We start from the raw sequence: 26984 nt of genomic DNA on the forward strand, positions 1-26984 counted from the left end.
GTGAGGGGTATTCTATGTTTCTATGTCAGGGAAGTTGTGAACTAAGAGGGTTAATCTCTGTTAACTTAGTACCACAGGGAAATAGTTTTTAGAAGTACTGTCTGGGGACACTTGGACCCTGATCCTGCCTTCTTGCCTCACGATTATGTGACACCAATGATAGTGAGTGTGTTTCCAGGCAGATCCATGTTTATAAACATTCCTATAAAAATAGGCACAAAGATTGTTAACACAAGTCTTTCTGGCACAGTGAGGTAAGCCCCAAGTATAATACTGGGTGAGCCCCTGTAGTATGGTAAAAATTGGATACTTTCTCAAATTTTGAATACTTGGGCTGCATGCCTTCTTAGGGAAGCAGAAGCCAGAGGAAAGCTGTACTGATAATGTGACATGTGTTCTTGCTCCGTGTGGCCCCTTTATTCCCATTAAGCCCTGTGTCCTTTACTGAAGAAAGTGGTAAGTTACAGTAGCTGTTCAGCAACCCACCTGAATACCGTGGGTGCAGAGCTGGGTGTTGTTGTATCCGTTTGGTGGAGGACAGGAGACCCGCAGAAATGACGTAACGACATGTACTAAAATGCAATGCCTCCCAACACGTGTAACAGAAAACCCGAGGTGAAATGTATAGAGTGCTCATACTTGACTGTTAAAAATTAATAAAAACTCTACATTCCTATATCTTCATTTATGTGTAGATAATTCTAGAAGACTGTTCAGGTAACTGATAACTAGTGGCATCGAAGAAAGGCAATGATAGTCTGAGGGAGAAGTGAGACCTACTTGGATTGCACGGAATGGTGGGTCCAGGGCCAGGGCAACCCTGGGAGCACGGGAGACCCTCTCAGGGGATCTACAAGAACAAGACTATTTCACTATAATCCTAAAATGTTTCACTTTTTTTTTTTTTACTCTCAATCTCCCACAATTACATGGTGGAGTTTTCGAGAGGTTAAGTGGTATGTGATATTGCAACAGATTGAATTCAGAAGCAGGTATGAGAATCTGTGTTCGATTAAGCCAGATATCAAAGGGATTCTTTAAAATGTAAAATAATGCCACTCTTCTCATTAAGTATTTTTTGAAAATAGCTATTTTTATAAAAAAATTATTATTTATGTCAACCCATAATCATCATAATAATTTAAAAATAATGTTTAAGAAATTAAAAATGAATAATAAAATTTAATAATAATTATTTTAAATAAACAATACATTTAAAATTCTGTTTTAGTTTCTAAGTTGATAAATATCAGTAGGTGTAAGAACCCTCAGAAACAAAATGTCTTTGAGATCCCTTTGGTGCCTAGGGTACTTGGGGGGGTTTCTGTTTGATAGTCAGGCACCCGAGTGTCAAGTAGGAAAGGAAATGTGAATGAAGCAAACATTTGTAACGTGATACTGCTTTTCCTTTTCTCATCTTCCATAAAAGGGTATCTACAAGTGGTCTGGAGTTTCATGCTGTAGAAAGTTCCAAGGCTTGTGGCTCGAAGCAAAGACGTTGTGACAGTTGAAGAGACACCAAAGCCAGCTGTTGTGGAGGACTCTGTTTCTCGGAGAATGTTCTGCACCCATGGATGTAAGTAAGGCCAGTCGCTGAGCCAGAGGCTGACGGCAGGAGGGCTGCCCTGAAGCCCCTCACTTACCTGGCTGGTGTCACAAGGTCCGTCGAGTATGCGGGTTCTGTGCCGAGAGCTGGTATCAGAGGAGATCATGTATTTGATTGTATGGGAAAGCTGATGTTGAATGTCAGCTCACACTTGACTGATCCAGATGCGGCTACCCCCCAGGTTAGAGGCCAAGCCTGGGGTGTCCTGGCTCAGGGTGTCCTCCCTGACTCTGAGTGACCCAGGATATCATGGCCTTCCCTGTCCCTACAGGACCCATTGGAATCTTGGGTTTCCCATATCGATCTGGATCTCTCCTAATTTCATATATTTTTTAATAAGTTGCCTTCTTCCAGCAATAATTTGAGGTAGCTTAGAGAAAAAATAATAATTCACAGATCTACTAACACCAGGTCATTGAAGCAGAGTCCTGTAGTAAGCTTTGGAGGAGTTACACGTACAAGAGAACCTAGGCTAGGGTACTTCCAGCAGTTAAATGCCACACTTAGCCCTGGGCGTCAGGGCAGAAAGAGGAGGGTGGTGCATCTCAGAGCTTCTGTGAGGAAGCTAGGAAGTGTTCGCCCATGTTGAGGCTCTGAGTGAATTTTGGTCTCGAGGGGACTTCTCAGTTCATCCTTTAGCAGACTCGGATCCCACTAATGAGTGTAGAACTGTAGTCATTCCACGAGTCTTCCTGGAGCTCGCAGAAGGCAGAAACCGCATCTCCTTCATGCCTCGGCACCCAGCTCAGGGTCTGGTGCACATGAGATGCTCAGGGGGAACCCGCTGACTCCACTTCTACTTACATCCCTTGCGGCTTCCAATGAATGGGCGGCTGAGCGAATAACGTGGACCTGTGAGTCCTTGCGAGTGAAGGGTGAGGGCAGGAGGGAAGAGCAGTATTTTCTGTCATCCTGCAGGAGATTTCTTCTCACTGTCAAGATGCTCATTGGATTATACACTCCTTCTGTTTATTATCCAAGGAATAAACCTCCTCCCCATTTCTCCTTCACCTCCTTGTGGTGATAAACCATCCTGGGTCCCTTTCTTCCCACAGCTTGCCTTGACACTAATTTATTTCCCTCCTTCCCTTCCTTCCAATAGACTTCCGAGATCCTGGAGAGCTCAGAGGTCTTAACTGGACCCTTCCTGGTGTGCCATTCAGAATGAATAATTCATAGCTACATTTAGCTACTAACCAGAAGCTATTGCAGATTTTCTCTATTACACGAGATTCCTCAAATGTGATTTTTCGGTGGCTCCTACTGCTTTACTTTCCAGAAACTGTCCCTGCGGACTTTTCTTCCCCTGCCACCCAATCCTAAGCGACTATTTCCAGAAATCAATATTTCAGCATCCACGGCGTGTGCTATATATAGCCTTGTCTCTTGAAGTCTTGTCTGGCCGCCTCTCCCCACCTCCACTTTCGTGTTCTACCGAGAGCTTTCTCAAGTACCTCTGCTCCCCCAGGGAAGACTCTTCCTGGTCTCTTCTGGTCTACAGTCCAGGCTTCCTCCTTTTCTGAGAATGATGGCACTAAGTATTTCATTCTGTTCCGAGGCTCGAGTCTCCGTTTCCTATGTCTCCTATTAATAGGAGGAGTGAGTAGTTTAGCATCTGAACGGGAACACTTGTGAGGGAAAGGGGGCGTTATTAACAGATACTCTGGAACACGGGGCTAATCCGAATGTATGGTTCCCTACTTTTCAGAGGTCTGGCATCACTCACGAATATTGAGAGCAGAGGTTAACAATAGCCTTTGGAGAGAAATGCCTCCAATTCTGTCTGGTTGTTGGCTTTGGCTCCCCGCCCCCCCCCCCCCCCAAATCTCTGGTGTAGATTTCACTCAGTGGAGTGTTATAAAAGCCAGGGGAGAGCCTGTCCCCTCCTGGAGGTTAGAGCTCGCAGGGGACACTGTCGTGCTGCCACAGAACGGGTGGTCCTGCTGGGGAGCCCGCAGAGCAGTCAGCCTGTCTTCTCTGCCTTTTCCTCCCCCTTTGTCCCCTCCACTCCCCTCCCCCTCTGCTCCTTCTCCTGTGGGTCTTCCTGCTCTTACTCGGCCTCCCCCCGCCCCTCCCTCCGTGCCTCCTCCCTCTTGCTCCTATTCTCTCTGCTTTTCTCTCTTTGTCTCCTGTCCGCTTGTCATTCACACTGTCTTCCTTTCCCTCTCTCTCCCAAAGCACTGGAGTGTAGCTCAAAAGAGCAGTGCTGCTAACGTTAGCTTCTCCTTTAAAGGAAAAGTTTGTATTTCCAACTGGAACTTGATTTTCCTTCATGAGTTCGAAGCGGTCTTTTTCCCATTGCGAGTGGGGTAGGGCTGGTCTGTTTCTCATGAGTGTCTCGGATGGGAGGTCCTGCTTTCATGTGTCCTGGAGGACATGTTGTCTAGGGGACAGCACAGCCTGGGGTGTTGGAGGTGGGGGTGGCAGTGGGGGTGGGTGGCACTTGGAGCTGTGACCGGAACAAACCTAGTCAAACAAATGCAGAGTGCATTACGGTTGAGATGGATGAGACCTCTGACCACATGGCTGCCTAAGCCTCAACGTCTGAGATTTTGGAATATGGCTCAGATTTTGGAATATGGCGGTGCCAGGATTATTTTGGAAAAGGCAGGATCAGGGTCAGTGTCTAACTAATCAGAGAGCCACAGGTAGGGTGCCATGCAGGAAAGGAGACACCGGTTAGAAACCGAGGAACCAAGCCTGCCTAGGGGAAGGGAGGTCAGGTGTGCAAGAGGCTGGCTTAGAGCTTTCTGGAAGAACTGGGCTCCAACAACATTCTGAAAAGCATGAGCCACGAATGGACTGCGATGAAATGCAAGGAACGGTGGGGCCAGAGAGCAGCATGGGACCCAAGGACTTTGGGTAACAGCTTTACTAACAAAAGCAGTAACTGTTTAACACCTGTGATGTGTAAGGGACTCTGCAAGTGACTTGAAAGCATATAAATATAAGTACGAGATCATCCCAGCCCGTGTGCTCACGGCTGACAGGAAAGGGAAGGAACAAAAAAGAGAACCATGCTCAATGCGGGGGGAGGCGCCCAGAGGGTGGTGAGTGGTGATAGAAGGGGATAGTACTTGTGGCTGGGTGGTCCTTGACTGTGGAGGGGGTGGGGCTGGGGTCCAGCCTGGGGCTGGGGGGCAGTGCAGTATGCAGAGGGGGCGAGATATGGGTTGGTAGTTATCAGTGGAGCTGACCTCAGCAGCAAGGACATGGAGTGACCAGTGAACTAGGGCCGCACTGCCTCGGGGGTTGGGGGTTGGGGGTAGGGAACAAATGGCAAACTACGGGGCACAGAGGGTCGAGGAGTGGTGGAAGAGAGAGCTGGAAAGGAGGGTGGCTGCCAGATTGGGGAGAGCTCTGACCACTGGCTGGGCTGTGACATCTGGACGCCATCTTAGCATCTGCCTGGTCCGTGCTCCTCTTGCCCAGTGTGAGTGCACTTCTGAACGAGGTTTAAGCGGGAACTATTCAGGGCCCTAAAAATAGACATGCATGAAACACTTGGAACCAGCATTTTCTAAGGTGTCAGCCTCTTGTTTTTGCTTTGATCTTCACAGCTTCTAAGACTAGATTTAAGGGTCAGCCACAGACTGCATTGCCCAACCGAGGGCTGCTAGCAAGAATCTTATTTCCATTGTTTCAATGTTCATCGCCTTATAATTTCTCATATTATATTAATTACCTTAGCCTGAGGCTGTGGGCTGCAGGAATGATGTGAGGTTTCCCAACTGGCAGCATTCGCTGAATTTCCTTCTGCGCTTGAACCTACTCAAAGCTCCTGCTTCTTTGGGTGTGGAGCCCCTGGTTCCTCCTCCTGTGATGGATGAGAGTAGGTAGGGGTCACCCTTCTAGACATTCATAGCATTGGTCAGGATTTTTTCACTGATGTCTCAGGGTCTTAGACATTCCTATGACCTCTTATATTGATTAATTTTTTTATGTGTATGAGCTCCCCTCTCTCACTCCCCGCAGCCCACCGCCCTGCCCGCCACGATAAAAAGATTGTAAGGACCTCTTAGCCAAGGTCTGAGTCTCCATCAGGTACTTTTGCTTTTGTGTACCGTCTAGCATAGTATTACACATATGTTCTCTGGGGTTAGAGAAAGTGGGTGGGTGGTGGTGGGCTGCTGGGACCCACCTGTTCCCATGTTTTACCCCAGAACTGGGTCTTGTGGAGGATGTTCCAAAACAGATCATCCCTAAATGAAGCATCATCCACTGACAGCATCCGTGTTACTCAGGAGCTTGTTGAAAATACAGAGCCTCAGGCCTCAGAGTCTGTAATTTGGTGGTTGAGACACATTGGTCTCCAGGTGTAATGTGTACAAACCACCGGGGGATTGTGTTAAAAATGCAGTTTCTGATATTATTTGAGGTTACTTAGATAATGGTAGAACAAGGAGGCCTCAAAGTTTTCTTGTACCAAAGCAGCAACCTCCTTTCTAAGGGTGTCAGTGAATCTCATTTCCTCCTCATACTGACACTCGCACACAGAATGGTTTATGTCAGGGATTCGCAAACTATAGCCTGTGGTCCAAATCCAGCCTGCTGCTCGTTTTTGTCAATAAAGTTTTATCAGCACACTGCTCTGCTCATTTATTTACACATTGCCTATGGCTTCTTTTGTGCTACACAGGCCAAGTTGAATAGTTATGACAGAGACCTTTTGGCCCACAAGGCCTAAAATATTGACTCTCTGGGCCTTTACAGAAAAAAGTGTGCTGGTAATGGCTTATGTGATGAACCCAAAATATTTCCTTGAAGTAAAGGAAATAGCTATAATCCTTTGCCCCAGTGGCAAAATTTGCAAGCCCATCTTAATCCATCATGGAGAAGCAGAGTCATAAGACGTAATTCCCAAGTGGGCAATGAAGTATCTTGAGTCCCAAATCGATCCAGATAATGGTACCAAGGAGTCTGTGACTTTCCAAGGCCCCTTTCATAACAACCTCCTTGAAGAAATGATTGTAATTTTATCGAGCTGACTCCTTCCTCCACAAATTGATTCCATTAATTGTTCAAAGGAAGGTTGACTTTCCTCAGGAACTGGGAGGAGCCGAGAGGACATTCTGAGTAGACATGTTGGGGACCAAGGAATTAAACAGCCTGGAAAGGGTCAGGTAGAACCTCCTGGAACAGTAGCCTCAGTCCAGCCCACCTCTGGGCCGTTCCCTGGGCAGCCAGACTCAGACAGCATGGGCTTGGAGTCCTTCTTTTAATTCCGTGGGAGAATCCCACCACCTGTCTCTTATTTGGGGTTTTGGAATTGTGAAATGATGGCACACTCCGGCTCCAAGCTCGCTGCATGTGTATGCCAAGCATACAGAGACAGGAGGCAGAGGCTTGGGCCGAGGAGCAGGAAGCGGGGAAGGGGGGAGGGGGGCTGCTGGCAGGAGGCATCCACTCTGCAAACCCAGTGGAGCAAGGAGGTTGTGGATGGAGAGAGGCAGTCCCATGGAAATGCTTGAGGATGTGGGCACCCTGCTCTGATCTTTAAGTCTTAGAAATCCTGGCTCTCCTCCTGCCAGAACCAAATTTCAGAGGAGGTGGGTGTAGGAGAATTAGGATCTTTTTTCCTTATCCAGAGTGTCCTGGGGCCAGAGTGGTTTAGTGTGGGCTTCTATGGGGTTCTTGGTTGTAGCTCTAGGAGCTTTAGGCTTACCATAGTTTCTTTTCCCATTGTCTGCATAGCCCAGGACACCAGCAGGATTTTCTTGAGGAGGTGGGGTAGATGAAAGTGGGGAGTCCCCTCCTCAATTCCAGACTATCTTACCTCCAACCAATTCTGAGAGGTTGTAGGAGTGAATTAGCACCTCTTGTGTTGAGAACCACCTGCCCTGTTGCAGGAATTCCCTGAGGGGCATTAGCTGATTAGCTCAGCTGGTCAGACCATGGGAGTTTTAAACCAAAGTTACTATTTGGGCTGACATTTCAGCAATTCTCTCCAATGGAAGAAGTATAATGTATTCATTCATTCATCCATCCATCCGTCCATCCTTCCATCCATTCATTCACTCATTTCATCTTTCATTCAGTGAATATCCACTGAAAGCCTACCAGGTAACAGGATGGTGGGAAAAACATGGACTGGAGAGTCAGACGAACCTGCGTTCAAATTCCAGTTTCCCCACTATGAACCGACTGCTCCTCACTCAAGTTCCAGTTGGCAGGTTTCCTTCCTCCTCACCCCACTTTCCCTGCATCTCCCTGAATCTGCATTTGGGCCGGACGACCCCTTCCTTTGGTGTTGGCTGCAACTCCTGGCCACACACCATATTATGTGGAAGTGATCTGTTCAGGTGTCAGTCTCTCTCTCCAGATTATAAAGTCATCGATGGCGGGGATCTTCGTTAGAGTTTTTTTACCCATAGTTCTTGATGGATACTATGGTCGTTCTAATATCTGGATCAGCTGGGATTCGGTAGAAGACAAGTACAGCACAATCATGAAAATATGTGGAGATATCCTAGTCCACTTTTCCTGAAGTGAATGGTTGAGCTGGGGGTGGATCTGGAGACCCAGGCTTGGGAGGCACAGTTGGGGTGGATGGGTTGGCAGTGGACCGGAAGCTCTATGTCTCCCCCACTATGTTCTATGCTCACAACAGTGGGGGCACATCTTATTTGCTTCTGTACCCCTTTATGTTCTTAAGCACAACTAAGGAAGTGAATAAGTAGACAAGTAGATTTTGATGGACACTACAAGTCCAAAATCTCATGCCCCTCAAGTCTCCCCATATTCCTGGGCTTCTGGGTGGCTCAGTTGGTGAAGCATCTGCCTTCGGCTCAGGTCATGATCCCAGGGTCCTGGGATCGAGTCCCGCATCAGGCTCCTGGCTCAGTGGGGAGTGTGCTTCTCCCTGTGCTTCTGCCCCTACCCCCTGCTCATGCTCACTCATGTGTGCTCTCTCTCTCTCTCAAATAAATAAATAAAATCTTAAAAAAAGATAAAAAATATCTCCCCATATTCCTGACATGTGTCTTTCTTGTCTTGAGAGCCTGGATAGCAGAACCATTATACAAAGAGCATAGATTTGGGGAGAAGAGAGAAAATTCAGTTTGAGATATGTCGAGTGCAAGATCTGCCTGTGGAACATGCAGGACTGGAGAACTGGAAGGAAGTGGGGGCCGGAGCCCTGTGACTTTTCACATGTATGTGTTAGCTCCCCGAACTAGATACAGAGCTCTTGGTATAGCCCCTACGGTGCTTAATGTGTACCCATGAAAAAGCACATGGTACATATTTATTAATCCATTCCAAAATATCGGACTTCCCATGTAAGTAACAGAGATCTGCTGCAGATGCTTGAGCAGAGCTGTAAGATGATGTGCATTTTGCTCCAGGAAGGCCTGATTTTGCTGCAGTATACGAGAAAGATTGTAAGGGGAAGGAGGCAGAAGTGGGGGAGCTTGTTAGGAGGCCAGAAAAGGGGCAGCTGGGCAGTGAAGGAGTCTGAGCAGAGCTGTGCCAGGGGGAAAAGAGAGGGGTTTTGACTGTGAGAGGCTGGTGGCTCTGCTCACTCTACAGCGTTAGCTCTAGAGAAGTCTCCTCGCTCTGGGAGGAGCCAGGACTAGCCTTGTGTGGCTTTGGAACAAAAGCCAGCAGCTGCATCCAAGGGAAGATAATGAGAAACACACAGGCCATGAAGATCAGGAAAGCACCGTTAATCTTTTCGTTGCAAACTGTACTTTCCAAAGCCCTGGGCAAGGGTGCGGAAGCCTCTGTGTGTGGACTTGGGTCCTTTACTAGGAAATACAAGACGGAATCATCTCCCTTAATCAACACAGAATAGACAACATCCCAGAATCTGAGAGGCTGGGAGAAGTCGGGGTGGGGTAGGTAGTGAGGAAAGGGAGGGGCGGAGCGCCGATCAGAAGACAGGAGAAAGCAAATGTGGTCCAGGGTGAGTGGACATTAAACTTCATGGAAGCTGTGCTTTCCCTTCCACAGTCTAATTTTATGGAGAATTTTCTCTCCTTCAAATATGAAATATTTTTGTAATTAAAGAAAAGCCATCCAAAGAAACTACTTTCATTCAATAAAAACTCTAGTTTTTAGAGTTATATGTTACATGTATAAGAACCCCCCCCATTGTAAATCAATTTGACAAGGTGTGTGAATGACCTTAAAAACCGTCCATACTATTTGATGTAGGAATTTCACTTTTATGAGTCTGTTCTAAGAAAATACTCTGAAGGGGACAAACGTTACACACAACAATGTAGCATTTAGGGAGGAAAAAGAAAAGATCTGAATGGCCAGCACTGAGGGCATGATTAAGTATACAGATCATACACCTTTAAAATGATGGTTTTGAGAATCTTAGATTACATAAGAAGGTATTTATGGTTTTATATTAAGTGAAATTAGAAGTTATAAAGTTATGGGGTGCCTGGGTGGCTCAGTCGGTTAAGCATCTGCCTTCGGCTCAGGCCATGATCACCAGGGTCCTAGGATCAAGTCCCGCACCTTGGGGGGGGGTCCCTGCTCAGCGAGGAGTCTGCTTCTCCCTCTCCCTCTGCCCCTCCCCCTGCTCATGCCCTCTCTCTCACCATCTGTCTCTCTCTGTCAAATAAATAAATAAATAAAATCTTACAAAGTAAGTTATACAGAGATATTTAATAATTATGTAAAATTCACAGAACAAAAACTCTGATGAAAAGTCATGATGTCAGAATATGAACTGGGTTTGATTTTAGGTGAGGAGACTGTAGGAGCCATTTTGGTTCTTCATCAAGTTGAAAGTTCATAAATGAGCATGCGTGGCTTTTTATATTAGAAAAGAAATAAAAGAAGTTATGTAATTTTTTTTGTAAAAAAAGGGAATGCTCTTATAAAGGAGTATTTGTATTTTTCAGAGAGAAAATACAAGGAATCTCAGTGAGCTCTTTCTTTCCCTGGAACTCTGAAGGTCTTTCCTCTCTCCCAGTCAGACGTCCTCACATGTTCCTGGGGACAAAAAATAGCGACCTGAGCTCTGCTCCAACACACATAGTAGTTCTCTGTCTTCTACATGGAAAAAAGACCCAAACCCATGGGTCTCATATTCAGTGCCTTTCAGAAGCAAATCCCAACCAATGTCTCCACCTTCACTTCCCATCAGTTCCTTAAGTGTATTTTCTCCTCAAATCAGATCCTCCCCCCTCCTCAGGCTTGCTATTTCTTGTATGTGTCCCCAGCTTCCCATTTCTGAACCTCTGCTTGTTCTGGGGACAGCATGTTCATGGAGCGAGTACAGAAGTCGGTCAAGCAGGCCAGGGGATGCATCGTGCTCTGAGGTCTTGGCAACCATGTCACCTCTCTGGTTCTCAAATGGCATACCTGTGACATGAGGGAGTTAATAGATGGTGGCCAAGCTTCCTTCACGCCTTCAAAGCCAGGGAAGCCGTGTTCCTTCAGCGTCCTAGCTGTGCCTATACATCCGTCCCTTGCCCCACATGTACCTGCTGCCTTAAGTGTCCCTCCCCTCCTCTCTACCTGTCCAATTCTACACTTCCTACCTCCTGTTCCTTTAACTTCATGCTGTGTCCCTAGAGGTTCTAATGACCAATGACTGCATGTATCAGTCCTTTGGCCCCTCACGCATACTGCCTCTTGCCAAATCCATGGTTCATGCCAAGGATATAACAGATACTCCCCTTTGAATAAAAATTCAACTTCATAGGGAAGAACACCCAAATTAAGTGACCTTTTGAGAAGAAGGTGCACACTTCTCTAAATCTTTTGCTTCTGGTCCAGACAGAGCCCAGCCTGTGATCCCCACAGATTTCAGGGGAGAGGGGCAGATAGACCATTGACAATATTCCCAAAAAGCCTAAGAAAAATCACACAAGGGCCCACAGCAAGTTTGTGTTTATTTTGAGTCAGAGGAATTTTTTTCTTTTTTGGCTGGCATATAAATGTGAACTTTACAGCTCCCCCTTCTGCCAGCCATTGGTTTGACCTTCCATCCACGTGTGCCTCCAACGTGACCACGGCCCCTCTCTTCCCTCGGATTTCTACAGATACCTTCCTCCCCTCCTTTCTCTCCACTACCCATCCGCCCACGCCAGGCAAAATGAAGAGGTGGGCTGGGCAAACGGAGATGTACCAAAGCGGGGAGGGTATCTTTGCCCTGTTCCAGCACAGAGGTCACTCAAGAAGAAGGGGCTCAGAGTCATCTTCTGACTCAACCTCATAAGAGTAGCCAGGGCGGCTGGGCAGTCCCTAGCTGTTTCCTCTGTCTCTGCCCATGGAGCATTCTGTTTCCTTCTGTTTCTTTCCTTTTTTTTTTTTTTTAAAGATTTTATTTATTTATTTGAGAGAGAGAATGAGATAGAGAGAGCATGAGAGGGGGGAGGGTCAGAGGGAGAAGCAGACTCCCTGCCGAGCAGGGAGCCCGATGCGGGACTCGATCCCGGGACTCCAGGATCATGACCTGAGCCGAAGGCAGTCGCTTAACCAACTGAGCCACCCAGGCGCCCTTTCTGTTTCTTTTTAATAGCACAAGAGACAGTGAGCTGCTTCAGGGCAGAAATCTTGCCTTGTTGATCTTTGCAGCTTTCTAGAACCAAGTATGGTGCTAAACCCAGGGTAGGCCTTAGTATTGGTGGACTGAATGAGTGAGCACAGGAAGGACAGACATACTCTGATGGCAATAGGCCAGTGTGAACTGTGGAGGGCAGAGTGGACCGGGGGTCCTCGCTCTGACTTAGTGGTTATGTGACCCCGGCAAGCCGCTTCAGCACTGTGGGATTAGCTCCTCCCGCTGTTGAAAAAGTGTGCGTGTGCGTGAAGTGGCTAATGACTGAAAATGTGCACCTTAAGGAGAGTATATATAAAATCATCGGGCATAGGGTTGAAGAGCCGGAATTTATGTAACACCGTTTTCCTTAAATATTCATAAAATTAAAAAACCTGAAAATCCCACTGAGGAAACATAACCCATAATCCCAGCATTTAAGAATGATATAAAATGAGAAATAAAATTTCCCTCCCCAGCCATCTCTTTTAACTCTCCAGAGGCAACTGCTTTCCTTAACATTTCAGGCTCGATGTTTATTCTTTCTGACATGTTTCCAATGTTGCACAGGCTTACCTGTATGCGCACACACCCACACCTCCCAAATGGAACCGTCCCATCTATTTGTCCATCAATTATCTGTTATCTACTCACCTAACTATCATCTCTAAGTCAATTATTTTTTGAATGATTACAGAATTATTCACCGTTTGCATATGCCAGAATTCACCCCCAGTCCCACAGTTCCAGGGTTTTCTGATTACAAACAGCACTTCCTTGTGCATACGCATTTGTAAGCTTTCGCATAGCACTTACTTTAGCCACAAGGCCCCTCAACATCTACCATCCTCCCGACTCATAACTACCATGAGAAGGAAGGATAGGTGTTGTTAGCCCATTTTACAGCTGAAGAAACAGACAACAAGAGGGAATAAGCACTTTGCCGGAGACCCACAGCGGGACCATGACAGAGCCGGGGTTTGTCAATGCTTGAATTCTAGTGCAGAACCCCTCTTAGCACAGTAGCCAAGTGCGCGACACAGCACTTAAATAAGACACTAGACCGAGGGGCGCCTGCGTAGTGCAGTCGGTTAAGCATCTGACTCTTAGTTTCGGCTCAGTTTGTGATCTTGGGGTCATGTAATCGAGCCCCCCATCAAGCCCCCCTTAAGCCCCCCATCGAGCCCCATGATAAGCTCCTCAATCAGCAGGGATTCTCGATCTGCTGGAGATTCTCTCTCCCTCACCCTCTGCCCCTCCCGCTTATGCTTTCTCTCTCTCTCTCTCTTTCTCTAAAATAAATAAATATTAAAAAACAGAGTGGATCATGAGCAGGCAGCTGCATTATTGTATTTAGAAAAACCCCAGAAGAGTACAAAAAAAAAATCTACAAAAAACTCAAGGCCAAACACATTTAAAAGCAGTCGTTTGGAAGAAATGCACTGGGAGCCAGGGAGGGGCCAGCACAAGATGAGTTGTTTTTATCTAGCTGCCCCCTCTTCTGCAGTGTTCTCAAGATGATGTCCAAATGCGGAGGCTGGCTTAGGTGGCATCAATGTGGCAGGAGAATTACAAAGGACACCCCAACCATCCCAACAGTGACACTGACCCCCATCCCATCACAGGGCAGCATCTAAAAGGGGCCTGTAGGCATCTGGTTAGGATTGGCCTTAACTGACATCTTCCTCAATTATCTGCAGGAAATATCAGCTTTTAGTAAAATATGGGAAGAATATATAAAAACAGATGAATCAAGTGGCAGAGTCCCTGGAGACCAAGAATTACTGCACAGGCATTGGAGAGGGGCTGGCCGGAAGGAGAACAATTCAGCCCGGAAAAATGCAGACTAATGACAAGAGTGCGAGAAGTCCGAGGGGAGCAGGGCTGGGCCTGGGCTGAGACAGTGAGGCAGTCGCCTCTGGTGGAAACCGTAAAGGGACACCAAAAGACCCAGTGATCAAGATGAATAAAACTCTGGGGTGCCTGGGTGGCTCAGTCGTTAAGCGTCCGTCTTCAGCTCAGGTCACGGTCCCAGGGTCCTGGGATCGAGCCCCGCGTCGGGCTCCCTGCTCTGCGGGGAGCCTGCTTCTCCCTCTCCCCCTGTTCCTCCCCCCTGCTTGTGAACTCTCTCTCTCTCAAATAAATAAATAAAATCTTAAAAAAAAAAGATAAATAAGACTCAAATACAATATTAAAATAGTCAACTTGGCAAACTACACGGGCTGGTGGCCCGTTCGTAAAAACAGTTTTGTTGCTAAGCCACTGAAAGTGGACACAGCACATCAGGGGGGCTTCGTGCTAAGTCTCTGAGCTGTGGAAACCTGGGTCAAGTCTAACATGAGAATGTTAGATGACACATCAGACCTTACTTAGTCTGTGATTTATGGGGCAAATACTTCTGAAGAAAAAGAATGCATGGATTTGACTATTTTTACTACTTTCCTAGGGCCGCCTTCACAAATTCCCACAAACTGGGGAAGACCAGAGTGGGACCAGAGAAATCTATTGTCACCGTTCTGGAGACTAGAAGGTCCAAATCACAATGTGGGCAGGGTCAGACTCCCTTGGAAGTTTCCAGGGAAGCATCCTTCCTCGCCTCTTCTCCCTTCCAAGGGTTCCTGCGGTCACTCCAACCCCTGCCTCTGTTGTCCTGGAGCCTTCTTCCCTGTGTGTGTCTCTGTGTCTCTGTGTCCCTAAAGACAGGGTTTCAGATGCTGTGGGAGGAGGCCCTGGTGAAGCCAGAGGTCTGGCACTCGCATCACAAGGTGGCAGCCCCCTACCTGTCTTTGTTCTACTTTCTCCCATCTCCGCCATCTAGAACAGGGCACAGCACCCAGCAAACACTCAAATAGTTACTAATTGGATGCATCTTCTCAGGGGCCATGCTCTGTTGTATCATTCAGGGTCCAACCAGAGAAGCAGAACCAGCAGGAGATACAGGTCAAGAGGGTGATTGCAAGGACTTGGTGTAGGTGACCACGGGGGCTGCCTCGACAAGTCCCCAACCAGCAGGGCCACCAGGGAGGGCAGGCTGGGGGTCTTGGGGATGGGCTGAAGCTGCTGTCCCCAGTGAAACTTCTTCTGTGGGGGAGTCTCAGCTCTGCTTTTGTGGCCTTTCAGTGGATTGAATAGGTTCCATCCAGATTATCCAGGATAATCTCTTCCATAGAGTCAACTGACTATGCATTGTCGTCACATCTACAAGACATCTTCATAGGAACACCTAGATTAGTGTTTGAATAGCTGGGGACTGGAGCCTCGCCAAGCTGACAGGTCAAAGACTAATGGCCCCCGTGATTAAAGAAACTGCTGCCCCACTAGTTTCCGCTTGGGCGTTGACCATGAAGCTAATATCAGCCCCAAGACTTTTGATGATATTGACTGAATTCAGCTTTGCTGCCGCCTCTGACCCTGACCAGCTACAGACCCTGAGCTGTTCTGTCGGCTGATGATGCTCAAAGGCTCAGGAGGTCTGGAAGGGTAAGTGGCTCCTCTCTGATTTGCCAGAAGCAAGTGGTTATGTTGTGCTGAGGAGCCAGAACATTAATTTCAGAGATTTGACTCTGGTACAAGTTCTGTGGGACCAGAGAGTGGGATGACGCTTTTTTCCTTTGGCCCTGGTAAACACTCTATGCTTGTTATGGTGGTTGAAATGCTGGATTTGCTCTTTTCTTCGCGGGCCAGGAGGTTCACAGTAAATTAGGGGTGTGGTCTGCTAGGGGAAAGTGGCTGCGGCCTGGCCTCTGCTTGCTGTCGGCACACACACACGCTCTGGGACATGTGAGGGCGTCCTGTGGGGGCTGCCCCAGAGACCGCGGGCGGAGGCACTGGGGTGCGGGAGAAACAGCCCTGGACCGGGAATGAGTTCCTACTGCTGACTTCTCACCAGTGAAGTCCCTCCAGTCCCCTGTCCATTCCCTCGTTACTCAGGACATCATTTGGTCGGTGCCAGGCTAAACAGGAGGCTTTTGGGATTGAGTAGCGGGCAGGACAGATGCTGTCCCTGACCTTTCAGAGCTTCCCGTTGAGCCATTTCAAAGAGCAATAATGATCAGATCTTTGTTTTTTTTTCTTTTTTTGAGATTTTATTTATTTATTTATTTATTTATTTATTTATTTATTTATTTATTTGACAGAGAGAGAGACACAGCGAGAGAGGGAACACAAGCAGGGGGAGTGGGAGAGGGAGAAGCAGGCTTCCCGCGGAGCAGGGAGCCCGATGCGGGGCTCGATCCCAGGACCCTGGGATCATGACCTGAGCCGAAGGCAGACGCTTAAGGACTGAGCCACCCAGGCGCCCCAGATCTTTGTTTTTTTAACGAAGACTAGACCACATTTGACGTTACATGAGTTTCAGGTGTATAACGTGGTGATTTGAGGATTCTTCGCGCTCCGCGGTGCTCACTCCTCGTGCAGCCACCATCGGTCACATGCAGCGCTATTCCAGGGCCATTGTGTTCCGGGGGCTGCGCCTTGCCTCCCCGCGGCTTACCCCGTCCACAGCTGGAAGAACGGTCATGTCTTTAGTCCTTACTGAAGGTTATCATTTCCCAAGGGTGTGTGGTGTGGATGCGGAAGTAGGGGGTTGGTGTGGGCTAGGGTCGGGGAGCCTCTGGTAGCCCACGATTGATTATTAGTGCCTTTCCTTTTTTTCTGACCCTCTTTTCCTCTCCAATGAGTCCCCTCCCTTGGCTGTCTCAGGCGCCCCTTTGGCCTGGGTCTCCCCTCTTCTGAGACCTCTCTCCAGTGAGCCTCTCTAGCCTGACCTTTGTTCAAGCCCTTGTCTTGAATCTCCAGCTGCCTGACGGACACCTCCTTCTGGAAACCCCCAGGCATTTCAAAGGCACAGCATCTGTGCAAGAACTTAACATTTCCAGGGCGCCTGGGTGGCTCAGTTGGTTAAGCGACTGCTTTCGGCTCAGGTCATGATCCTGGAGTCCCGGGATCGAGTCCCGCATCGGGCTCCCTGCTCGGCAGGGAGTCTGCTTCTCCCTCTGACCCTCCCCCCTCTCATGTGCTCTCTCTCTCCTCTCATCCTCTCTCTCAAATAAATAAATAAAATCCTTAAAAAAAAAAAAAAAAGAACTTAACATTTCCATTATATTCTTCCTTCCCTTTCCTGTCTCTGATAAATTTATCACAATTCTTTTTTTTTTTTTTTCCCATTTAGGTAAAAAACTTAGTCATCTTTGACCTACTTACCCCATCACACCTGCGGGTCCCATAGCCCCGCACTCTGTGTTCCCTTACGTCTCTTCCCTCTGGTTATTTGTCGCCCCCAGTGCCCAGTCAGACTGCCTGGGCCACTTTTCCTGACAGCCTCCTTATTGCAGTTTTCCCTCGGTGTTGGTCCATCCTTTCCAGAGCTATCACTTCCCAGCTGGGCGAGTTAGGGCCAGTGATTGCCCACCCTGTGCTGTAGCTCCCTCATCTACAGAAGAGTCGGGTGCATCTCACACGGTGGTGATGCGGCTTCCGTGAGTCAAAGCCCGTGTGTGCTTGTAAAAGTCCTTGACATTGTATCAGCGTTCCATCCAGGTAGACCCTCCGGCCTCATGTTTCACCATGTTTCCTCTCTTGTACCTTGACTTTGGCTTTTTTAACTCTCATTGTCTGTTATGTTCCTGAATTGTTGTTTACAAAGTAGTCGGACCTACATGAAGTATGTGATACATGATGTGTCTTTCTTCAGTCCCCCTAAAAACTGTGTGTGTGTGTGTGTGCACTAAACTATACACACATATAGATACACACAAATGCATATATATACTAAACTATATATACACACACACATACACATATAGATTCACATCTACTCTCTTCTTTGTTTCTTAACTGACTTCCAGATTAAAAAGACTTACTTAGGCAAATTCCTACCCATTGTGTGATGGTGAAAGAATAATTTTTCAAAACTGTCCAGAGAACAGCTTCCCATCACCCTAAGCATGTGAGAGATATATTTTCTAGCGTACCAGTCTTTCTGATAAGGGTGGACTGTGCTGGCTGGTCTCAGGGAAATGCGCCCCGAAGCCCATTCCCAGGGACCCTCTGTCCCTATGAAAGAGATCCACTTAGAGACCCCGAAAACCTGAGATGAGCTCATGTAGATGGTTTCTGTGATAAAAATAGCAGTGTGAGGCAATGCCAGGGATTTCAGGTTCCCAGAGTATAATTAGGATTTTCCCCGACTCATTGCGCACTGTAATTTCATTGTTACGTGCATCCTTTAATTATGGGCTCTAATTGTCCATTTTAGTTCTGTAATTAGGTATAAAGACGTTAATTTTGTCAATATTATAATCAACTCAAATATACTTCCAGATTCTTTCCCCTACCCTACCTTTTAAAGAAAATTAATACATCATTAAAAAGTTTGTACATGGAAGGAGCCTCTTACAGGGCACCTTTTGGGAGCCGGTAGTCCCTGGTTCAGGAAGGCTATGGGAGTGTTATCCTGCTTATATTTTCTGCAGACTGTGTGACTTAATGTCATAGAGATAGTACTGGGTCCAGAGCACTGGAGAACTCCTTTGACTCATCTAGAAACAATTTCTCTTGACTGGAAAATTTAAAGGTGCCACCAATGCTTAGTGAATCTTGGGAGAGGAATGAACTAATGTTAGTGCAACTCTGGCTTTTTGCCTCTCTTGTGACTTATTAAAGATGAAAATATGATGCATTTTAGATTCATGGAGTTTGTATTTTTATGTATGGGCAGCAGATTATCTATCTATCTATCTATCTATCTATCTATCTATCTATCTATCTACCTATCTATCATTTATCTATCATCATCTATCATTATCAGAGAGAGAGGGAGAGAGGGGGGTTGTTTTACTTTAACAAAAAAACCTCACAAGCTTTAATTAAACTAGAATTCATTTTACAAGTATTCTCAAGAATTCAGATCTCTCTTCATTTTTTCCTCTATAGCACTCTACTTTAAGAAAGAAAGATAAACTCTGGGGGTTCAACTGGGGGACTATGCTGTGCCCATTTTATCCTATATATTCTACATATTTACCTATTTGCCCCCATTGATAAATTTGAGCCAAAAGAGGCAGTGTGGTGGAGTAGAAAGGGCCTCACTCAGGGTCCTGGCCCCTTTCTCTTCTGCATTACTCAAATACATGGCGTGATTCCACCTATCTCAGACTTCACAGGCTGTCTATATGCTTCTGTCTCTCAACTTTCTGTCTCCAGCCCCACTTCTCCCCTGAGGTCCAGATGCAGGTAACAATCAGAACTCTTGGTATTTCTTCTTGGTTGACTCATAGGTATTTGACTCAGGTATTTTAAGCTTGATGTGTCCCAGACCAAACTGACTTTTCCTCCAAACTCTTCACCCATTTCTTCCCAAACTTGATCAGTGGCAACACATCCACTCAGCCAATCTAGCCAGAACGCTCAGTCATCCTTGATGGTTTTTCTTTCCACCCGTGAGCCATCGGCAAGGCATGTTTTGCACTCCAGAACATAACTCAGGTCTACCTCGCTCCCACCCTTGCCAAGGCCATTGTCCCGGTTCAGGCTGCCATTACAATCTGCCTTGTGACCTCAACCCATGTAGCTTCTTGCTCCCCACCTTCGGTGTCCTTCCCCACCTTTCTCACCAGTGCTAGCAAATGCAATGGCCATAAAAAATAAATTAATTCATGTCACTCCCTTGCTTAAACTTTTTCATTGATTTCCTTTGTATAAAACTCAAACCTCTTACCATTGTGTATGCATCAGCTTGGGCTGCTGTAACAAAATGCCATAGACCACGTGGCTTACACAACTGGAATTTACTTCCTCACAGTTCTGACAGCTAGAAGGTCCAAGATTAAGGTCCAGCAGTGTTCGGCTTCTGGGGAGAGCCACTTTCCTGGCTGCAGATGGCTGGCTGCCTTTTTGCCAAGTCTCCACATGGCACAGAGGGAGAGCAAGTGAGCTCTCTGGTTCCTCTTCTTATAAGAACACTAATTTTATAGGATCTGGCCCTCCCTTATGACCTCATTTAACCTTAATTACCTCCTTGTAAGCCCTGTCTCCAGTAGAGGTTAGGGCTTCAACATATGCATTTTTTTGGGAGAGGGCACAATTCAGTCCACAGCAAATGGTTGTGAAGCTCTCTGTTGTGTGGAGCTCCCCCACCCCACCCCGGCTCTCATCGTCTCCAATCTGGCCACTTGGGGTTCTTTTTGGTTTGAACCAGCCAAACTCTTTTCGGCTTAGGACTTTCTTGCAGACTGTTTTATTTGCCAGGAGCACCCAACTTCCCTTGACCTTTCTTCTAGTGATTCATCCTTCAGGTCTGGGCTGTCATCTTCTCAGGAGCCCCCCTTCTCCCCCCTTCTGCAGGTCCCCACCCACAGAGACCCTTCTCATTTTCAATCGCTGTGTTCTGGCTGTTTCTGTCACTGGACTCGGTGTGCTCTGATAATTCATAGACCCTTAATTCACTGATAGGGTATCCAGCATTTAACATGGAACCTGGAAGATGTTAGATGCTCAGTAATAGACCCTGAAAAATGAATGAAGGAGCAACAGGGATGTGCCTGCTAGGAATTAATAACTCAGAGCAGGACTGACCCACTTTCATAGGTAATCGATGAACAAGGTAAAGTGCAACATTTATCTTTTGGTGAGAATGGACTATCCCTTTGCTGTACTGTTTCACCAACAAATCTCCCCTTTTCCTCCATTTATTTTATTATGGTAAAATCCATATAAAAATTCTGTGTTAACCATTTTTAAAGATATAGTTTAGTTATATTAAATATACAGTTGACCCTTGAGCAATACAAGGGCTAGGGATATTGACCCCTTGTGCAGTCAAAAATCTGTGTATAGCTTTTGACTCCCCAAAATCTTTTTTTTTTTTTTTAAAGATTTTATTTATTTATTTAAGACAGAGAATGAGAGAGAGCACATGAGAGGGGTTAGGGTCAGAGGGAGAAGCAGACTCCCCGCCGAGCAGGGAGCCCGATGCGGGACTTGATCCCGGGACTCCAGGATCATGACCTGAGCCGAAGGCAGTCGCTCAACCAACTGAGCCACCCAGGCGCCCGACTCCCCAAAATCTTAACTATCAATAGCCTGCTGTTGACTAGAGGCCCTAACATAAGGGTTGATTAACGTATTTTGTATGTTATATGTATCGCATACTGTATGTTTACAATAAAGTCAGCTAGAGAAGAGGAAATGTTATTAAGAAAATCATAAGGAAGAGAAAAACGTTTACAGTATTATACTGTCTTTATGGAAAACCATCCGTATATAAGTAGACCTGTGCAGTTCAAACCCATGTTGTTCAAGGGTCAACTGTATTCATAATATGCAACCATTACCATCATCTATCTCCAGAGCTCTTTTCATCTTGGAAAACTGAAACTCTACACCCATTAAGCAGGAACTCCCCATTTCCCCCTCTGCCCAGCCCCTGGCCACCATCATTGTATTTTCTGTCTCTGTCAGGAATGCTTTCTATGAATACTCATCTACTTGGCCTAAAGGCTCACGAAGTACTCCTTACCCCTTTTGTTTTGAACACACAGTTCAGACAGAAGTCTGAGTTTGAGTGGTGCAGAGCACTGTACAAAACTTATTTATCATTTGCTCATTCCATTGTAACTGTTGTTGATAAAGCTAATAACAATGTTGGAGACCCATGTAGAACTTCCTTTCTAGAACTGCTTGAATGGGGAGGGATAAAGGGTGCAACCCATTTTCATGATTGGGAACCAGGCAGAAACACGGCTTCACTCTGCACACTCTGCACACTTCCTGAGAGCTCCTCACGGTCCGGGGACATGGAAGTGCCCGGTACAGAGATCACAGGCTAGCAGGCACAGGACAGGTGAACAAGGACTGGAAGGAAGGGATGCTTTTGCTGGTGCAGCTCCCGCCACAGGTTGGGTGGGCCCCCAGAGGCATGGGGTCAGTTCTGTGGGGCAATGACGGTGTGAAGGGGAAAGTTGGTGATCCTGTCAGGTTAGTGGTGTGTTTACCCGCCAGAAGGAACCGACCGATGGGCATAAGCCAGGAGGCTGGAGAAAGTCTGGGGCATTCAGGGAGCAACTCTGACGCAGGAGTTTCAAGGAGAATGTGCTTGGCCCAAAGACTTGTGCAGCGTAGGCACTCAGTTAATATTTAGAAAAGCAGTGAGTGGGTAACAGTGGCATGGGGGGTGGGGCTAGAGAGTTTGAGAGGCAAGATCATGGAGGGCCTTGTGTGCCAAGCTGGCACCACGATGGGATGGGGAGGTAGCCCCTGGGGTTTTCTCTAAGCAGTACAGAGGCAGAGGTAGGCACCATCTGGGCACCAATTGAATGTGTGAGCATGATTAAGTTGAATGTATGTGTTGGATAAAGTTGGGAAGTGTGTGTGTGTGTGTGCGCAGTTGAGTTCGAATATGTATGTATGTATATGTTTGGGTGAGTGAGTTGGAATGTATATGTATGTATATGTTGGAATGCTGTAAGTTTTAGTGCATTGGAGTGTGTGTGTGTGTGTGTGTGTGCACAAACTTGCATAAGTGCAAGTGAGCAGTCAGGAATGCTTTCTAATACTCATCTATTTGGCCAAAAGGCTCATGAAGTACTCCTTATGCCTTACTCCTGATCACATGGTCCAAGTCACACGCAGAAATGGGCAGAACAGCTCAGACCAGTAATTCCGTCCTGACTCACCCTAAGTTGCTTCCAGCCAAGTTAATTAATTACTCCTTCCTCATTGCTCACTCACACAGCACTTTCCTCTATAACACTTATCACACCACTATTCTTAAGAGTTTATATAATACTTTCCCCTTGCTAGCCTATGAAATCCTTAAGGCTGGGAACGTGTGTCATTTATCTCTCTTGTCCCCAGAGCCTAACTTACTCAGAAACATAGTAGGTTCTCAGCTAATGTTTGTTGAATAAACTAAAGGAAAAGCTTATTTAGCTTATTTAGCCAAAACTGGCTGGTAACATAGAAAATCTCATTATTACCTCCTGTATTTTGGAAACAACAGTAATAATAGTTACTAATTTTTAAGAACCTACTATGTGCTAAGTACAATACCACGTACATTATGTGCAGTGTTTTTTAAAATCCCTGGAGTTTCAAAAATCCTAGGAGGTAAATATTATCAACTGCCTTCTACAGATGACATGGGGAGGCCCAGTAGGGTTCAGTCACTTGCCAGGTCACAGCTGGAAAGCAGAGAGCTGCAAGTGGAACCAGTGTTCTCCATCTCGCCATTCCCCATGGCGCCCCATCCCCAGGTCTCTCTTTCCTGCACAGTGGGAAAAGTCACTCCTTTCCTGTGAGAAATAAAAGGGTTTAATTTGGTCAAAAGGAAACAGTGTTTCCTCTGTGCTCAAGGGGGTTTGGCCAATCACGGAGAGGGAACCAAAAACAATATTATCCCAGAGACATGGCCAGTTTGGGTTAGCTCCAGCTCTGGCTGTTACGAGCTGGTTCCCAGGAGTACAGGAAGAATGATAATCGTTCAGTTGAGATCCAAGCTCATGGAGGGTTGAGGATAGAGATTCCCCTTTCCCTCAAATGTTTGCCTTTTTCTTTTCTTCCCCAAGGATCCAGGCAGGATGCTTTCTACCCCCTGGGGAGCCACTTCCCAATTCTACTGTTACTGGGTTGAAAACTTCAAATTTATTGTGGGTTTTCTATTTCCAACTCTGTGTTGTTTACAATGGTGGATTTAAACAAAATAGCAAGGACTTTCTATTTCCAGATTGCCTTGCATATATAGTTGGTATTCTATTAATATTCTGTTTGTTGATGGCTTCCCATTGTCTGGTTACTCTTTGCAAGGCTTCATTTGTGGATAAATTGCAGTTGATCTTTGCACGCTCCTCAGCTCTTTTCCCAGTGGGTTTCTTATTGTCATGGGCAACCCAGGGAGATGGAAGAAGCACAGAGGAGCTTCCTACAGGGACAGGTGGGAGTATCCCAGGGAAGTCTTATAGCCAGGTCCTTCCTTCCTGACTTTTCTATATTCTCCAGCTTGGATGACTCATCCACACAGTCCTTCTATTTAGCATCTTGGGGCTGAACAGCACCTCCCTGGCAGCCTTCCTCTGTGGGAACCAGGCAGAAGCGAACATGGAGGTTATGAATTTTGAGGAAGTCAATGATTTCAGGGCTCCCAGAAGGTGTCCTACTTCTGAAAACCATTTCCTGGATATTATCTTTATTCTCTCAGCTTTAGGCTTACTTCTCTATATATGCTGTTCATCACCTCTCTTATTTCATATTATTTTTATCTATGTGCTGGGGCTTGGGCAAAGGTTTTTTTATTTTTGAAAAGTTTTTTTTTAAAAGATTTATTTATTTATTTATTTATTTATTTATTTATTTATTTGAGACAGAGAATGAGATAGAGAGAGCATGAGAGGGGGGAGGGTCAGAGGGCAAAGCAGGCTCCCCGCTGAGCAGGGAGCCCGATGCGGGACTCGATCCCAGGACTCCAGGATCATGACCTGAGCTGAAGACAGTGGCTTAACCAACTGAGTCACCCAGGCGCCCTTGAAAAGTTTTATAGAAGGGAGATGATGAAGATTTTGGGCGACTTGCAGGGACAGGGAGAATGAATTTGGTGAAATCTGAAGTCAGTAAAGGTCACTCACTGGAGGAGACACTGACTTCTGCAGACAGATCTTTCCACATATAACAGCCTTAAGCACATGGCTCTGATGCCAAACTGGCGGAGTTCATTAGTCAACTCTGCTACCTACTAGTTGTGTGACCTTGGGCAGGTTAACTAACTTCTCTGAGCCTTAGTTTACTTAGATGCAAATTGATGATAAGAATCATTTCTACCTCATGGGGTTGTTGTGGACATTAAGTGGAGCAATATAAATAGAACCCTAAAGTTAGTGCATGACACATAGTAAACACTCATTAAAAAGCTATTATTAATGTTTGGTGGCTAAAGGCCTGTCCTACTTGGTGTGTCAACCTCTCTCAAATAAACAAACCCTCTGGGATTTAGCATTAGGGACATAGGCTTACAGAAAGTTAGGATGAGGAGGAACTTTAGAGATAGTCCAACCCGAACACCGAACAGGAATATAGGGCCCGGGGTCACAGACTGAGTGACTGAGGCATGAGAAAAGAGTGTCCAGGCTGCTGCCCAGAACACGTTCCTCACAAAGCTGCCTGCCCTCCAGGTGTGACCTCCCATCTCCCTGTAAATCCATCTCCCATCAAGCACTGGTACAATTTCTAGGAGAGTCTCTCAGATAACCAGGTAGGTTATGTTCAAAGACCAGTGAGGTGAAGAAACTGCCCCAGCCGCTGGTCTCCAACTTGGCTTTGGTGAGGGGAGCTCCGTGAAGTCTGAGAGTCCCAGAGACCCGTGGGTAAAGGAGAGGTCTTGGGGTAATTTGACATGGAATGAGAAACACAAAAATTCTCTAAGACACAGATGAACATCCTGTTTTTAAATCAAAGACTTGGGTAAAATGTTATCATGATGCTTCCTGCAATGCTCAGGTGTGTTCTTAACAAGAGCAGCACTTTCCTAGCTAATTTCTTTCTTGCCGAAGGCTTCAGTTCTTTGGTCTCAGATGTAACTAGAATGACACTGGGGAAAACGGGCTCCTTTGAAAAAAAGTGTAAAAATAATACAACCCAACCTAGAGAAGTTTCCCTTTCTGGGGGAGAGAAATTTATGCATCATTCTATTAGCTTGAACACATTCCAGTCTTTTTATATCAGCACAAAATTTTATAAAATTAAAATTACAGAGCTAGACATTTCTAAGAAAACTCAAGTTCTGTTCTTGGTTCAGTCAGAGACTTGCTGACTATTCTCAGGGAAGTCAGTCTGGTTCTTTTGTGGGAGGAGTGTTGCATCCTTACAAATGTGAGCATTGGAATCTGCTTCTGTGATGGAGTGTGGTAGAATGGAGAGAACATCGCTCTGGAGCCAAAAGGTCTGGATAGAAACCAGACTTTAAGACTGAGCTCTGCTTCCCCATGTGCTGGATGACCTTGAGGAAGTGTCTTAACCTTTCTGGATCCATTTTCTAGCTTTTCTAAAATAAATTACTGCCACACAGCAGTAGCATAGGCTGTTTAATGTGTACTGTGCTTAGCCTTGACAAAGGCAAAAGGTTTCCAGGGGCCCATGCTAAAATCTCATTTTTATTAACTGCAGTTTGGTTGATTGATTTATATAGTTTACAGTTGTCAATCAATTGAGGGTCTTTGTTGTTTTTCTTTATGCTGGTTCCTCAGGTCTTCTCCTCTCTGGGTCACATACCAGATCACTTCATCCCTTTATTTTTATTAATCAAGTCATTCGAGCCCACCCAGATCCCAGGAGACCCTGCGTGGATGATGGGGGTAGTAGGAATGTGAATGCTCCCAGCCCAGGGATGTTCACAGCTGAAGGGAGACATGACTTGTGTGCAGAACTCTGCTTCTCTGCCCTGAGTCATCTTATTAGCTGCTTCATTTCAAGAGAGGAAAGTTAATTTTGGGTCCTCTCTGGGACATTCAGGGAACTCTTGTCATATTCAGAATTGCCTTGAGCTATAACCTCATGAAGTCCCTGATGTGTCTGTGTGTCTGCTTTGGATCAGACCCAAGGTGCTGCCCTGTGCTTTATCCACAGTGAGGGTGGAGGGTGGGGAGGGTCAATGTTTATCTTGTGGGCCTCACTTGAGCTGGACACTGCTGCTTTGTTGGCTCAGGCTGAAGTATGCTTCTTCTCTTTTCATTGCTTAGGGACTCTCCCCCAGGCACTTGGTCTGCCAATGATTTTGGCCCCTGCATCTCAGGCCCTCTGGGATCATAAGGAGAACACTATTTCCCCCTGCCTGCCCCAACCCAGCAGCAGTCAGTTATGAGTGGCATGCATGGTTGCAAGAACTATCAG

At 46.4% G+C, this 26984-nt stretch overlaps 1 protein-coding gene across 1 annotated transcript in view; it reads left to right on the forward strand.

The window, feature by feature from the left end:
• Window positions 1–26984, forward strand: part of DDR2 (discoidin domain receptor tyrosine kinase 2) — a 152227-nt gene that overhangs the window by 24463 nt on the left and 100780 nt on the right. Inside the window, exon 2 of the mRNA XM_045876802.3 lies at window positions 1430–1576. Within this exon, the coding sequence (XP_045732758.1) occupies window positions 1571–1576 (6 nt within the window). The 5' untranslated portion in view covers window positions 1430–1570. The remainder of the gene's footprint in view (window positions 1–1429; window positions 1577–26984) is intronic.

Source organism: Mirounga angustirostris, unplaced genomic scaffold (assembly GCF_029215605.1).
Source record: "Mirounga angustirostris isolate CCGP_5_RB_7025 unplaced genomic scaffold, mMirAng1.0.hap1 SCAF_6, whole genome shotgun sequence".
Taxonomy (NCBI): domain Eukaryota; kingdom Metazoa; phylum Chordata; class Mammalia; order Carnivora; family Phocidae; genus Mirounga; species Mirounga angustirostris.